The sequence below is a fragment of the Phoxinus phoxinus genome, assembly GCF_949152265.1.
Source record: "Phoxinus phoxinus genome assembly, chromosome: 1".
Lineage (NCBI taxonomy): Eukaryota > Metazoa > Chordata > Actinopteri > Cypriniformes > Leuciscidae > Phoxinus > Phoxinus phoxinus.
In genome coordinates this window covers 21,552,242-21,569,563 of record NC_136876.1, presented here as the reverse complement: position 1 = coordinate 21,569,563, position 17,322 = coordinate 21,552,242, and the positions used below count along the sequence as shown (strand labels likewise).

Genomic DNA, 17,322 nt, shown 5'->3' with positions numbered 1-17,322 from the left:
ATATATCGATATAAAAAATATATCGATATTTTTTTAAATGTGATCTGGAATTAGACCATATCGCATAGCCTAGTATATAGCCTAGATTTTTTTTTGCTCCAAGCAAGCTGCTGACCAGAAGCTCTTCTGCACTGCTCCCCCCGCCCCTGCCCCTCCTCTTGCACAGAGGGGGGAGGGGCAGGAACAGGCACTCAGCCACTCTTCAACAAACATGAGCCCCTTTCACACAGATTTTTTTCTCCGATTCGATCATAAGCTAGCGCATTACGTACCGTTTCACTAGCTGGCAAACGATCCCGGCTTCAGCTTCATCATTACAACACGGCATTGATTTCACACAGCTTTTGTTCACACAGCGTGCGTTCCGGGACTGAACAATGTTACTAGGTGCCCAACCGGCATCGATCCCGGGCCGTGTTTGCGTTCACACAGAAAGCGTTCTGGCAATTTCCCAGGATCAACGCGCTGTGTGAAAGGGCCTCATGGAGGAAGCAACAACGTCTGCGGAGCGTGTGGAGGAAAAGATTGGCCTATTTTTTTTATAGGCTATTTTAATTTAAGATATATATTTTTTAAATGTGCACCTTTTGGAGCTTTGATTTCAAAAAAGGTACTCTTGTTGTTGTTATACAGTATTTATGTTTACATTTAATTGTTATTTGAACAGCTGAGCATTTAATTATGTAGCCTACCTAAATATGTGAAGAAACTTGTTTATTAATTATTCATTTGATTTTTACAACTGTTCACTGAAATAGCTGGTTTCAATAAAACTACTTGTGACATGTCATATTTGACTTTGACTGAACATTTGCTCTCACTTTGTGGAAAAAATATCGGGATATATATCGTATATCGATATTCAGTCTAACTATATCGGTATATGACTTTTGGTCTATATCGCCCAGCCCTACTTTGTGAACCAACAGGTCTTGACCGCATTACAGCTCCATATCACTTTGCGTAGTCAACTGTAATAACGGAAAATAGGATACAATTCATAACAAGAAAAACCATGCAGCTTCATGCGCTTGATCTGAAATTTTCAATGTCTAACTTCACAAATCAATGGAAACATGCTGTTTAATTTTAATAAATAAAGTATAGCCTATAGTCCTATATATATATATAATCAATAGAAAATTAAACTGACTATTTAAACAAATTGATAGTCCTGCTGCACAGCTTTTCGTAACTATTGCAGATTATATAACAAATAAATAATTATTGATAGGCCTATAGGCTACTTGTTAAAAAGGCTTTGTGTTTCATTTATTAGGCTAGTCTACTGTCACTAATAGAAAAAAAGAATGAACGAATTAATAAAAACGAATTGAATTAATAAATAAATAATAATATTGACGCACATGCTTCTCTCATGACTGCATTAATAACTGCATAAAGCCGGGGACACACTTACTGTAAGGCCGGTTATGAATGTAATTTGATACTTATGAGCGATCATGCACACGTTTTCAGTGCGTTCAGTCTGTGTTCACAATCACAGCGGTGTTTAACATCTGCTGCATTTTGTGTGGCCTTGCAAACCTGTATTATCCTAATACTAGTGTGAAATATTTCTACAATATTCACTCATGACAGTAAAATGGGGCATTCTAAGTCAATCTAGGGCAGTATTTCCTCTCTCTGTCAAAAATATGGTTAACACCCAGTCATGGTTGAAAAAAAAAAAATACCGTCATTTACCGTGAAACCAGTATAATTTTGAAAAATACTGTGATATAGGCTAGTGTTGCATGATATAGGCCTACCGGTACTAGAAGGGTATCGCGATACCCAGCTATTAAAATCGTTACGATATGAAATTTTATTAGTACCGGTACTTTAAGAGTGACAGCACTCTAAATAATAAGAGCAGTATTTCTTTATTTTGCGTTGATGTGTGACCGCCGGAGTCAGTGTGTGTGCGTGCAGAGCTCTGCTTCCACTGTTTTCATTCACTAAACAACGTAAGCAGAACAGTAAAATATATACGCACAGCGAAACATGCACGCATGAGAAAATAACGCGCGGGACGTGCTTGCGCTGCTGGGCTCAGACCACGCACAGTCCTTTCACACTTTCACACAGCATCGCCACTTCAGTTCTCTTTCGCGCATTATTAGGATTGAATAACTCAAAATTATTGGTAAAAATGTACGTCCTGGGCTGGCGACTATTCACGTAAACACAATCGGGTATGTCTTTAGTGAACGAAAACCGTTTGTAAAAAATATGAAATAGCCGAACTCGTTTCATTAAATAAGATTTTGGTCATCCCAAACCTGTTCAGAATTGTGAAAGGTTAGCAAATGTTAACATGATTGATAATAATGTCAATGTTGCAAACATATTTGTAAGGACGTAGGCCTACACACTGGCATGTACTTATTATTATTATTTTATAAAGGGGAAGGAATGGTCAAAAAGCAGGGCTTTTTTTTTGTTTTTTTTATAAAACAATGAATTGTTAGTTCTGTCATATTTTTCAATTACTTTTACTGTTTTAGTTTTTTTCCCATGGTATCGATTCACTATCGAGGTATTTTAGTCTGGTATCGTATCTAAGTCATAATTTTGGTATCGTGACAACACTACTGTGATACATTTTTGGTCATACCGCCCAGCACTAACTAGTAGTTCCTTAATGAAGATGGTGATTAAAAGCTCTGTGACAAGATTCCACCCCACACAGGGAGGTTTGGATGCAGCCACAGTCAGAGCTCACAAAGACAATTGAATTTTTCTTCTTCTTTTTTTCAAAAATATCCTTCCACCACATTGATTGATATGTTAGTGGAGGAACATGGCATTCAATACCAGACTTAATTGTTCAGTTCCACACTACAGGAAGTCATTTTGTGATTTGTAGCTGACAGTGTTGTAAAATGATGATTGAAACTTAGAGAAGCATATCTCCCAATCACTCCTCACACTGCTAGAAAAGCACTGATATTAGATATGTTCATAATATTTTGGCATGAAACATGACTGCTGTCATTGCTAAAGGGGTTTGCTTTTGTTTCCTTTACCTTTTCCCATACGCTTTAGGTGTACACCTTACCTGTGTTGTGAATAATAACAGTATTATTTGAGAAGTCTCATTTTTGAAGTGTAATGCTATAAATTGGGTTTTCAATTGTTCAGTTCCCAACCTAAATCTGCCTTTTATATCCATCTCTTTCCACACACTAGAGGTAAACATTAAGTTTTTATTATGTGGTTTTCCCACTATTATACACAAGCCAGGCTGTGTGAGGAAATGTGTTGTACAGAAAGCCGAAGTGAAGTGGAAATTTTAGGACTCAATGTCTTCTGTCATCTTCATAATTGTAAAAACTGATGTTCTTTTAATTTTTGTAATAATCCTTCCACAATAACCAGGTTCACATAGGCTACACGTCACGTTTCTCTACTTTAGACGTTACAGGGCTCAACGCTAAGGATTTTTTCTACTGGCCCGGTCAACAAAAAATTAATAAAGTAAAAGAAAAGACAATGGGCCTATAAAATAAGCCTAGTTTTATTTTTGATACAGTAACCATTAGGGATGGGCAGGATTAATCGACGATCGATAATTGATCGTTAAGAATTTCGGCGATCACATTGATTTGTTATCGATTAAACTAATGCAGGTTGCGTTGCGTAGTGAGAGTCTAGTGTGACATTTTACCACCCGGGGGCAATATTTGAAGCCATACTAGTTACCTGCGAGTTTCTGTTTTGATTTAAAAAGAAGAATCATAAAGAGGTCACAGCGAACGCCCGTTTCACACATACACCGTTTGTAGTGCGTATGCGGGACAGGAGCAGCACCCACTATAGTAATTTTACATATGCTGCATTTGCAGTGAGCAACTGATCCGCGGCTGTACCACAAACACAAATTTACTCCCTATTTACTCCCTATTTCCATTTCAAATCCAGAAGTTATCAGCAACTTTATTTTAAAAAAGTTTTGTCAGCATTGCGATTCTCTTGTACTAGGGGTGTAACGGTACATGTATTCGTACCGGACCGTTTCGGTACAGGACTTTCGGTACGGTGCACATGTGCACCGAATGCAATCTTTCACGTAAATTAGGCTAGTTTTGTGTGCGGAACATAGGCCTACGTCAATTCCGAGTTTCCACACGAACATATTAAGTGTTGGAAGTCTCCGCGTTGCACTGATTAAATCTGATTAATCGTTTTTGTGATTCAAATACATGTAAAATATTACCATTACATCTGTCTTCCTGTGTGCGGAAATTTGTTTATGTTGCTGTGACAACGAAACACGTGCAAGCGCGCCTGTGTTAAGAGCGCTGATGCGCTCATCTGTGGACATTTCCGAATGCCTTTCTGTTAAAAGCGGGCTTTCCACACAAACAAACGTACATGTGTCATTAGTATGAGAAAAAAAATTGGACTTTAACTCTCGGGTCGGGCTCGGACATAAATATCGCATAAATAAAGATCACCACATACACGGCACGCTCGCTTTAGCCCAGCCTCTCGCTAGCTAGCGTCATGGCCAATATTGCTTTAAGAGTATTTTATTTAGTGGAGAACTTTGCAGCAGTATTTTATTTCTTCTTTTTTTTTTTATATTAGCCTAACGTTATATTTTATTAAAAAGTGTGTTTAAAAAAGTGTAAACAAATTGTTAAAAAAAGTTTATAGTAAACAACCAGCAGTTTAATGTTTTGCATTTCTTTCCCTTACGGTACCGAAAATGAACCGAACCGTGACTTTAAAACCGAACCGTGATTTTTGCGTACCGTTACACCCCTATCTTGTACACATAGCCTACACTCTTTAATAGACGTAGGCCTATTAACGTTTAAACACAATTTAAACAACGTATTATTCAATACATTAGGCTACTTCTAGATTATATATTAAGTTGCTCAAGCAAGTGGTAAAATTAACCATGTAGCCTGCTTATGTTAAAATCGCATACATTTTAAATTAAAACTTAAAATTGACAATAACAGCAGACTCATACCTTTTCTTTTGTATAATTACGTATTCCATTTTTGTTAATTGTATAATTTTTATTGTATAAAAAAAACGACTAGCGCGGAGGTACCTGTGCATCCCGGCAACGTCAGTCCCCTCAGAGCGGTTGTTTTCGGCGGCTGGACTGACGGTCACCAGGTTGCGGTCACGTCTGATGATATTTTAGATGATGTTAGATGATGATGTTTCTTTTTCGATAACATTGTTGATAATCTAGCAGTTCATTTTTTGTTTTCATAGACATGTCATATTTGTATTTGTCAACATTAATTTTCGTAACAGTCTTAAAATATTTTAATTTTAATGACGGGACACGCCCCACCCCCTGCACATGCTGGATCCCACTGGATACTAGAGTACTTTTTTTTTTTTTTTGAGACCTGTCAATGATTGAAATGAGAAATTAACCAAAATGCCCCTAAATGTACCAACCGGTACCCAAGTAATCGATATGTAACCAGACTGAATCAAAACGCAGATTTCGGTGCCTCATTTCGGTGCCACTTAAATGCCTCAGCTGTTGGTTGAAATATTTGCCCTCTGGTTCTCCGAAACGGATGTAAGAAGCATCATCACCACATGTGGTCGCTGGTTAATGACTTGCACAATCATTCAAACTGGTTTGATTTAGAACGTTCAGATCGCGTGATCAACTTCTAAATTCAAATCTGTGTTTGCGCATTGGCTGACGCTGAGCGCTTCAAGACTGTCATATATCATAACTATTCAGTGTTTTCAACCACATAAGGACCGGTTTATTTTAGGTTTCAGAAATTTAAATACACAAGTTCTAGGCTTGCAAAACATTTCATTTATAGTTTTTAAAATACACACTGATGTCTGTGGAAGCGGCAATAACACTCATTTCAATTATAAATTGATGACGTGTTGTTTAGATGCACATTGCTGAGGGTAACTCTAAAATTTACCCTATTATTCTCTAGTGCTGCCGCGGTTAGTCGGGCTGGACAATAATTCAATATCAATATGTATCGCAATAAAAAAAAATTCAATAACGGTGATATGATTTTTAAATACATTTCTGATATTCCCACATTACAGCCATGGGCTACGTTTACGTTTGTTTTTACTGCGTGATAAATATAAGCAGCACGGCACAACAGTCCAAATTGACCGTTCGCAAAGACCCGACCCCTTTAGTTACTGTTGCTATGTCCAACAAGCTACGCCGCTCTCACGCCACACCATGTTTTCACGCAGTTCACACACATTGCGGAGCAGAGAGGAGACTGACAACGCGCCGACAGACAGGACAGACCAGGTTACTTTTGATATGAAACAGTCTCAACTGTCAAATTTGTCCTTATATTGTCCATATAGGCCTATATATGTAATCCTTATAGTTAATTTATAGCATCAATTACACATAAATAAACAGAAGGAATGTTGTTTTAACCATGGAAAGACGTCAGTACTCCGTTTTTCAAGTTCAAATCCTCCAACGTTAATCTATTAAGTTAACTCTCCTGACTGCTTTGTCGGACAAAAATGGCGGATTCGGCGAATGGGGTTATCATAGGCTGCGTTTACACTTGGCATTAACATGCGACCTGTATCTGGATGTTGTCCACGGCACATACACATTGAAAAGACAAGTGTAAACGAGCTTCTGATCGGAATGTTATCCGATCAGCGTGTCCAGTTTCGGAGGTAGTCGAGGACGCATTGTGATCGGATCTCAGTGTAATGTAAACGCAATCCAGCCATCGTGTCTGCATTCACAGGTGGACGTCATATAAATCCCCGCCCAGTCTCCCCACGTGGCTGTCAGAAAATAATGGCCAGACGCAGTTTAGACAATAAATTACATTTATTTGAACCTTACAATAAGCGTCAATATTTAAAACCGTTTATTTAGACTTAGCTACATGATACTGTGTTTGTCATTTTTTATTTTAATTGTGCAACGTTATCTGAACGAGGCGATCGTCTGTACAATCACAGCTGTGAGGCTTGAGATCTTAATGAAGAGCGTGTGCTGCTCTGCCAGAGGAATAATAGGAACAAACTTTTTATGTTTTAAATGTTGAATGTTTTTGTTTCAGCATGTTTATTAATCGCCCATTTCTGTTAATATAGTCATTGCATGCTATAACCTTAAACCCCGATGATCGATGATGTGACTTTAACAAGATCAACCCAGTTATTTTTGTATGATCAACTCTGGAAATATTCCTTCATTCAAAAAACGTAATGTGATCTAAGACTGGAGATTGCAGAGGAAATTAAAGTGAGTGAGTGAAAGCAATTTGGACATTGCTTAATTTGTATAATCTTTACTCTTATTGGTGTCGTGCTACAGACCTAATTTAAATATTATGCAGGAAACAGAAATCCGATCGGTTATCCAGATACAGAGGCTACTTAATATGAACAATTGTAAACGCACGGTGTCCTGATTGGCTAATGATCCGATCTGCTTGATCAGATCATGGTGATCGCATGTTAATGCCAAGTGTAAACGCAGCCATAGACAGTATAAGGTTAGGCCTATTATGTGCAAACAGCTGGAAACTAGGCCTATATTTGTGCAGTGTGCGCATGCCAAAAAAATCTATTCTGATTAGAAGTTTGTGACATAATATAAAATTTACCCTATGCACAACAACCCGATCACGTGTTTAGTAGGGCTGAACGATATTCTGTTTTAACATCGACATCGTGATGTGCGAGTGAGCGATAGTCACATCACTATGGGTAGTAGCACAGTAGCACCAGGGGGAGATATTACATGCGCTTCATGAGGCATGCGCGCAGTCTCTTGCTCTCTCTCTGCCGTGCACGCGCTGCGCGGTTTGGAGCACAGTCTGTCTCGCGAGCGCGCTCGCTCTAGATTCTGGAGATTTTAACTACCGGTAATTCGCGGGCATCAGTGAGCCGCTATCAATATGCTATCAACTTCCAGGAGACTTGGGATGTCTGTATTTCTATACTGAAATAATATCGGTATTATAATTATTGATTTTTCATTAGGCTATTTTTTTTGGTGCCCCTCAGCTCTTGGTGCCCTACGCACAGCGCGTGGTGGAAGCGACGGCGCTGACAGGCGGTATGGTGTAAAGCTGCTGTTTAAATGTGTTCGGCTTTTCTGTTTACAGAAACATGTTCTCTAATCTGTTTAGAAGATTTAATACAAATTAAATATATTAAAGTTTTATTTCATTTTGTTTATTTCATATGATTATGATGACCAAGACTTTTACTTTGGCTAAGAAAAGTTGACTTAAAAGATTGTGAACCAAAATGCTTAAAAGTTGTTTTATAAAAAATTAGGGCTGTCTGTTAAACGTGTAATATTATCGCGAGATTAACGCCTAGCAAACTTTGTAGTTTTTTTCACATGCTTTTGCAACAACTAGTAACGTTATTAAAACGACAACACCACACCGGATCTAGCTAGACCAGAAACAAAACAACAGGCACGCCGCACACACTTGCTTGGGTTTGCGAACCGGCCAAAGAGTGGACTAGAAGCGCAGCGCCGAGCCGCGTCTAGCACAACTCGTATCGCACATCGGACGCGCACTTTCTCAGTTTACGGCCAGCAATAAAAACGCAGAATGGCGCCACCGGTGTGTGTACACTCATAGAGAATAATGTGCGAATTTTAAATGCGAGGCGCTGCGCTTCTCGTCCGGTGTGCGACCCGCTTTAACGTTACGTTTTGAGTGGATGAATGATGAGTGCCGAAATGGATGCCAATAAGATTCTGAATGGAAATTTTACTTTTAAAAAGTTGCCAAATGGTTCAATTGACAAAACCAAAGTGATCTGTGTGTGTGTCGTTGTGAACTGAGCTATCATCGTCCAGTCTAAACACCACTTGATGGTCAAGCACACACACACACCGCTGATGCGTTTCTACGCCCACTCGTCAATATCAGTAACGTCACCTTGTCAGTATTTCTTTCACCCTTTTATTGATGGACAGCGTTACATTGTGTGAGAGATTATTTGCTCCAAGTGAGAATGTTAGTGTGAAATTGAACAGTATATATGTCAATGTTGTTTTCAATAAAAAACATTTGCACAAAGCAAGCCGATCCACTTTTCCATGTTGATAAGAGCATTAAAATGAGAAAAAAATAATGGGACAAAAAGAAATCAAGAGACATTTAGAATAGATAAAAATGTGCGATTAATCGCGAGTTAACTATGACATTAATGTGATTAATCACGATTAAATATTTTAATCGTTTGACAGCCCTATAAAAAATATATTTATTTTAAGTTATGTAATTTATGTATGTAATTTTTTTCCAATATTGTGCAGCCCTAGTGTTTAGCGTTCAAACACTACATTCAGATTCTTCAATCAAAATGAATTCAGGATGTCATCAACACTCAAAGTGTCCCTCGGCAACATGTGTTTTTGTTGTTGCTCACTTTTTTTTTATTTGTTTTCTGCAGCAACTCTAAGTTTGGCAGTTTTTCCTGAAGCTTTTATATTGTTCATATCGATATCGGAATTATATCGTATTCACCGAAATTAAGAAATATATTGTTATATAAATTTTGGCCATATCATCCAGCCCTAAGTCAACGTAATCGACCATGAAAATTAGTCGACGGCAAATTTTTTTTTTTAGTCGTGTCGTTTTCACTATTGACCGCCTATTTATTTTTGGTCTCCCGTCTCAAACGGCTCACTGTAATTCACCTCCACACACCAGTCGGTGCGCTGTGCGCGCCGTGCTAATCTACTATCTTCTTTCTTCCCCCTCCCTGCCTTCACTGCTTTGATACTAAAAATGGCAGAGGCAGGTGACGGTGCTTTCTAGGGGTGTGCGATATTACGATTTTTGATCGTGGACGATTAAAATGTCTCCACGATATGCTTTTGAAGAAATATCGTAGGATCGTGCATTTTATCAGTTTGCATTTCTGGCGCCTCCGTCTCAACATACTGTACAGCGCGACGTATATCCACATGAAATGCAGAGGAACGGGACACTAGTTCATAAAAATGTATTATTTGCATGTGCTTTAAAGCCTTGCCGGTTAAACATGTAATTCGCTGCTGATACGCTGTTCTAACTGAGCGCAAACACCCGACGCGCGCACATGCACTAAAAGCCTGTCTAACTGACAGCGTCTGATTACTGGACTAAGTTATCTTTCGAGTCTTATTGCGCTAATACTGTCAAATAAACACAAGGTTTACATAAACAAAGTTGGTTATGTCTAAAGTGAAAGAACAATAGAAAAAATGAAGAAAAAATCTGCTTGTCAAATGCGTGTAGACTCGTTGCGCGCAGATCTTAAAGTGACAGTAGCCCTAATAGTAAACATGCTGCCGCTTGTCCTTAAAGGGACAGTTACCCAAAAATAAAAATTCTGTCATTATTTACTCACTCTCTAATGTTGTTCCAAACCTGTATTAATTTATTTCTTGTGCTGAACACAAAAGAAGATATTTTGAGGAGTGTGGCTAACCGGGCGGTTGCTGGTCCCCATTGACTACCATAGTGGGAAAAAACTATTATGGAAGTCACTGGGGTACATCAACTGTTTTTTTACCCACATTCCTCCAAATAACTTTTATTTTCAACAGAAGAGGGAGACTTATTCGGGTTTAAATTTTTGGGAGAACTATTCCTGTTAATAAAACAACAAAATACAAAGAGCATCTCACTCACTCTTGACTGAGAACTTTAATAGAAGCTTTAATAAGAATCAATGTAAAATTTATACAGTGAAGTCGATGTTGTGTTTTATTTTCATATTTGTTAATTTAATTACTTTCTTCAATGCTGTTAAATACACCTGTAGCTGAAAAAATAAAGCACTGTTTATTTAATTTGTATATTAAGTTGTGTATGTGTATCTTTGTTCTTAATTTTTAATAACAAAGACAATGACAAATATTTTTTATCTTCGCCACTTTGGCCTAAATGTCTGCCATTCTTTTTTATTTTATATTTTGTTACCGAAGGCTTTGTTTTTAAAATAGGGACATTAGTTTGGCTGTGATGCTCAGTCACTTGCAAAATAGTAAAACCAACATGAAAAGGAATCGTGATAAAATCGTGAATCGTGATTTTCCTGAAAAAAATCGTGATATGATATTTTTGCCATATCGCCCACCCCTAGTGCTTTCACACTGGCCTCGTTTGCTGCGGCCCGATTGTTCCTGGCGCCCGATTTTTATAGCGCTTTTCATGAGATCAACTAACATGAATCATGATGATCTTAAAGTAGAGCAGCACGATAATGGTTAAACTGATAATTAATCACGATTATTCTCATTTGAGGAATTACAGAGAAAGAGAAGAGACTTATGTTTCCAACATGTTTTATTTTGTTACACTTGATGTTCAACAAAATACTTAAAGGACAAGTTTGGTATTTTACACTTAAAGCCCTGGTTTCAGATCGTTTCTGATGAAATGGAACTGTTAAGTTTAAAATTTGGACCGCAGCATTCCCGAGAATTTTCGTTTTCTTTCGCTTTCCCCGCCACCTCCACAATGGTGCACAGGAATAATCCTTCCTAAAACGCATTAAACTTTCATTTACATAGACGTGAAACTCACCGAGTGGTCAGGGGTGTTTACTGGTATGCTCACACGAAAATCGCTGCAAAAGATGCTTTCCAACAGGTGTTTTACCATTCGTTGTAAAACTGTGGACCTATTTTTTTCAAACGCATCACACACATTCTTCCGTTGAGAGCTGGAAAACTACGATAAAACCTGTTGGAAAGCATCTTTTGCAGCGATATCTGCAAAAGAATTGCTAAGATTTAAAGCTGGTTTGTAGCATACCAAGAAGACTAATTTGCTGTTATTAGTACTGTAACTGTTATTTAGGCTAATGTTCAATTATTGTAGTTGGGTTAGGTGGCTTAGGTTTTATTGTGAATTTGGTATCGAAATAAAACCAAACGATTCCCAACCTTAGTAATCATGCTGATATTTGGAGAAAAACGGTGCTCTTTGTATAATATTGGTTAACTATATTAAATTGTATATAAAAAGACATAGGCTACAGGGGTATTTTGCCCCTTACCTTAAATCTTGGGGCATTTATAAGTGCATTTAAAAAAAAAAACCTTACTCGTCATAGGATCGCTGACGGCCCCAGATTATTATTGTTCAAATTCATTACTTGTTAAAACATCACACTCTTACTTGACCTGGACATACTGAGCATCATTAGAAAGGTTTAAGACTCCAGCATCAATATTTGACCACTGTTTATAATTAAACTGGTTTGCAGTGACATAAATTTCATAATAATTAATCTGTAACGTTTGTTATTTTTAATAGAAATCATCACTCATACAACATTCTTTCACCACTTCTCCGGTTTATTTGTTTTCATATACATACAACATCCAGCATCCGCCAGGGCTCTTAGTCCAATGCTGCGCATATTTGGAGAAGTAATGATTCATTATCACATGTTTGTAAAAATATTTTGTCAGAAAGAATAACATTTCTATTCACATATTCATTATGCGATCAGAAGAGTTCATACAGCTAACAGAGCTAGCTCTGACTCTCCTCTTCCTGATTTGCGTCAGATATGACATCAGCGCTCTATAATTCGCTTGTACAGCTGTCAATCATATCACATGGTCCAACATAAGCCTTTCCTTCTGCATGACGCAGTCCTGTGTACACTTCCTCATTCTGAGCTACGAGACCTACAAAACTAAACGCATCTCTTCATCTGAAGCTAGGGGTTAATTAAATGGACAATTTCAAGTGTCTGTGGTTGTTTTCGGTGTGTTATTTTCGTGTGAGTTGGGTCGGGTGTATTTTGATATGAATAAAGAATGTTTAGGCCTACAGTGTGCAGCTAGGTAAGGATAGCCCATAGCTTCATATAAAATGCTAAATATAACATTTCAAAATCTCTTTTGACTTGAAACCGCGTCCGGAATATGATATACATACTCGATGGTGTTATAAAGTGAGCTTTAAGTGAAAGTGTAATATTACTAAATTATATTGTGTCATGTAGCTTGATTCTAAGTTACCTGTTGTGCAATGTTATGCACCTGCTGCAGGAGCTATTCTATTCATACAATATATTTTTTTTAAGAATAATTTTTATTGTACCAAAAATAGTTATTATTTTTGTTTGTTTTCTAACTAGACTTAAGATTGGATTATTCGTGGAATGACAGAGATTTAGATGGCCAAGCATAATGCCAGAATACAGGCTAATGGCTGAATTCAAACAAAATAATAATGATAAAATAATAATGAAGATTAATTCTTACTTGCAAAGGTGCTAACTTAAATGTTCGTTGATTGTTTACAGGGCAATAAAATATTTGATAAGCATCAGCTTATCTAAGGCCCCATCCACAATACTGCGTTTTCATTTCATTTAGGCTACCTTTTGCTACGTTTGCACCTCCCGTCCAGACTAAAACGTCAAAAACGAAGACCTAAAATGGAAAAGTTTAGAAACGCTGCCGACCCCGTTTTGCGTTTTGAATCTCCGGAGGGCGTTTTAGTGAAGACGGGTCAAAACGGAGGACTTTAGAAACCATGACGCAGAGGCTCACGCTCGGCTCTATGATTGGGTGTCATCAGTCATGGCGTATCCTTCCCTGATTCGTCAGCCACCCATCACATGACCCGAGTAGAAAACATACAAAAACAGCCTGGACTACCCAACGTTAGTGAATGCAACATGAATAACGAATTACAAGTGTTACTGACTTTGATGTCTTTGCTAGCAGCTGTTGTGCAAGTAAATTCTGCACTTTACAATGCTATAACTGCCTACATGCGCCTGTTTACACCGGCACGCGCATGTCCAGTGTTGGTGAATGGTCATGTGATCCGTTTTTTTTTTTTTTTTTTTGTCGTTTTAATGTGGACGAAGATAAATTCTAAAACGCTGGTGTGGACGGAGATCGTATTTGTTTTAATTCTCCGTTTTTAAACTCAAACGCAGTAGTGTGGATGAGGTCTACAACTTCTCCAAAGCCTCTCCTGACATGGTCCTACAATAGGCTTCATAAAATGCATAATTTTAGAGATATCATCCTCAGATTTGAAATGAAGCATGACCACAATGGTGGCTACACTTAAGTTGTGGTTATAAGTTGCAATCCTCCTTCACATAATATTTTAATACATTTAATAAATATATTATTAATATTTGTTGTTTTTTGTTTTCATTTTTGAGCTTATATATCTCAATATTAATAACAGTCTGATTAATGTTGAGCCTTGAACTTTAAACTCTCAAGGGTTGGCTTTCTAAATATATATTGGTTATGCGTCTATTCAGAATGACTTATGAGCAGAAACCCTTTTTTGGGGGGTAGGGTTTTCTGCATGTCATTTTTGGATGATCTATTCAAATTCAAAGTAGCCGTTTTTATTTTGAATATAGGCAGTTTAGCCGCCTATTTCTCCATGTAAGTTATTGTAATGGTCATCTTACAAGACTGGGTGACATTTCAGCATTGATACATGTTGCTTTAGTGTGAGTCACCCAACTCCATTTTTATGTCTTAAGAACCTAAGTCTCTTTGCAAATAAATTGTCTCTGCTCTCAAAATATTCACCAAATCCGTTAAGGCATGGCACATCAGCTTGTTTGATGTAACAAGAATGGTTTACACCTAAAGGGTTTTTACAGAGCAGAATGAATTGGTTGTTACAGATTTAGTTATTGGTTCTGTCAACTTCAACCTGCATTCAAAGTCACTTTGAACTTCACGGTCTGTTGTCATTGTTTTGAGAATGAGAATAGGCCTAAATATTGTCTGATGTCTCTGTATGAAGGCTATAGTATCACAGTTAGCCTACTTGATGTAGAAATATGCTCATATCTATTTAGTTGGCCTCCATATGAAACCGTCTCTGTCCTTGTGTCTGGCTTTTTGTTTTTTCCTCTTAAGGTTTGACCTACATTGATACTGTCTACCGTTAAGCAGTGGTCCTCAACTGGTGGGTCATGAGTCGTAATTGGGTAGTACGTCTGTTAAAAATGCAAATAATAAAATGTAGCTATATATGGGCTATATATCAAATTTGTATGATATATCAATATATTTTTTGAGGCAATGCAATTTACGTTGATATCAAGGCTCGAAATTGCGACCATTTTGGTTGCATATTCTCTCGAAATTTGATCTGTGCGAATTTATTTGGCAGCATTTGTGCAAACTAAATAATTGTTGTGGTGCAACCTTTTTTCTAGAGATACACCAGCCGACCGGCCATAAATCGGAAAACACTTTTTAGTTTAATTTTAGCTAATCTCTATTCTGGGCTTACACGCAAACTTCATTGCAATCATTTCCTGAAATGTCATTTGTTTGGAAATATAACATAGGCCAGAGATGCGACATGCTGAAGAAGGGCGCAAAGAGGAGAGCGCAGCCACGCTACAGAGAAATTCCAGATACAGCAAGATCACTGTTTGTGATGGTCGAATTATAGGAAGAAACGTATATTGAATTGGGGTGGGCTTTTATGAGTATCTCTGAAGAAAACTAGGCTAACTGTCTTCAGAATAGAGTTTTGATGGCATTTTTTTTTTCTCTCACCTCTGTTTCTAAATGCAGTGCTGCTTTGTAGCGGTACCCAAAGAAATGCTGCTTTTCCAGAAACGCCACCTTCTGTGAGAGAGTGAATTTGCATTTTCAATTCAGTCTGTTCGTCTATGTTTTGTGCAGGTGTCTTATGTAACAAAACCAACTGCTCATCCTACATGTGTGTTGCATATTTGTTGTTTGCAGTTTGCAGATTGTGATTAAAATGCAGTGGTTGACTCTAATTTCAAATGGCATATGTTTTTAAGGCCAGTTTGGCCTGTTATAGAACAAATTAGCTGCATATAAATTGTGGTTTGTTTATGTCTGTTTCATGTTCAGTCGGTCAATGATAAACCGCTAAATTTGACTTGTGATGTTTCTTTGTCTTGTGTTATTTTCAGGCTGCCCCCTGGAACAGTGGTGGGTGGGTGGTGTGGAGCTGGCCTCGGCACCGGGAGAGGCCCCCTCGCCCGCCCCCTCCCAGCGCTGCATGGCTGCAATGGCGCCCGCTTTAACCGACGCGCCGGCCGAAACTCACCGCATACGCTTCAAACTGGCTCCGCCCTCCTCCACCCTCTCACCGAGTGGCGTGGAGGAAAGTGGTACCACCAACCATATCCTCGTGTCCAGTAACGGCGTAGTCAAGCGCAAGGCCTCGGAGGAGCGTCCCTCTCGCGGGGCCGGCCCCTGCAAGCCCCTCGTTACCTCATATCACTGTTCAGATGTGACCTCTGTGTCCTCAGCAAAAGAGTCTCTCAAGCTGCAAGGTGTTCTACTGAAGACGCACAGCATCCTGCCAAACCTCATACCACGCAAGCACCAGGCTTTAGAGCTCTCTGAAGAGCAGCTAAAGAGCATCATGAGTGCCGGTGGAGGAGGTGGGCCATGTGGGCCGCCCACCGTCCAAGGCACCACTGTCAATGGCGTGACAAAGAAAGTGACTAAACCGACTGAACGAGACAATGCAGTGACCTTTAATGGTGGTCAACATGCTGTCGAGCAGGATTTGTCAAATCCGACTCAAATTGTCCTTGCTACAAGGGGATTGACAACGAATGGTCCTCTTCGAGACGGTGCGGAGCAGCACCAGCTGTCAACGGGTGAGTCCCAGAATTGTCCCAGCAATGGAGAACCTCCTGCAACATCCCCAACCTTGATTGCACCTTTCACAGTGGACAAAATCTCAGACTGTATCCCGCTAAGCAGTGAGGATCCATTGGCGTTCTCGCTCGCTACCCAGCAAGACCCCTTAGGTGACCTTGGAGTGGAGCTAAGCGACCGTACCCAGCACAGCCAGAGCAGACAAGGGGAGATTGAGGCACGGCTACGGCGACTACGCAAACGGCTGCAGGTGGTGCAGGCCAAGCAGGTGGAGCGCCACGTCCAGCAACAGTTGGGAGGACTACTCGAGAGCACGCTGGGTGCTCTGGATGCCAGACGGCCAAGAGGCCGTTATGGTGACGACGCCCTCACCCCTCAGGAGAGGGACGGACTGGGACGTTTCCTGAAGGGTGGATCTATGCCAGCTGAATTAGAACGACTGTCCCTGAGTTGTACCACCAACCTGCAATCTGCCGAATGTGCTTTCGATTCCGATGCCACGGAAAGCAGCTCAGGGGGAGAAACTGATGTGGAGGAAGATGAATTGGCTCGGGTCGACATTGAGCAACGCCACATTCCTCTGTGAGTACCGACCTTCATTATTCTTCTGATAATGTGAATCTAGATGGTTTAATGATGTAGGATAAGTGCTGATGCAGGCTGGTTGATTCTGTTTCATGAAA

General features: G+C 39.2%; 1 protein-coding gene across 1 annotated transcript in view; it reads left to right on the top strand.

Moving 5' to 3' along the window:
* kansl1b (KAT8 regulatory NSL complex subunit 1b) overlaps window positions 1-17,322 on the top strand; it is an 83,792-nt gene that overhangs the window by 18,728 nt on the left and 47,742 nt on the right. The window contains exon 3 of the mRNA XM_079635353.1: window positions 15,940-17,221. Coding sequence (XP_079491479.1) covers window positions 16,029-17,221 — 1,193 coding nt within the window. The 5' untranslated portion in view covers window positions 15,940-16,028. The remainder of the gene's footprint in view (window positions 1-15,939; window positions 17,222-17,322) is intronic.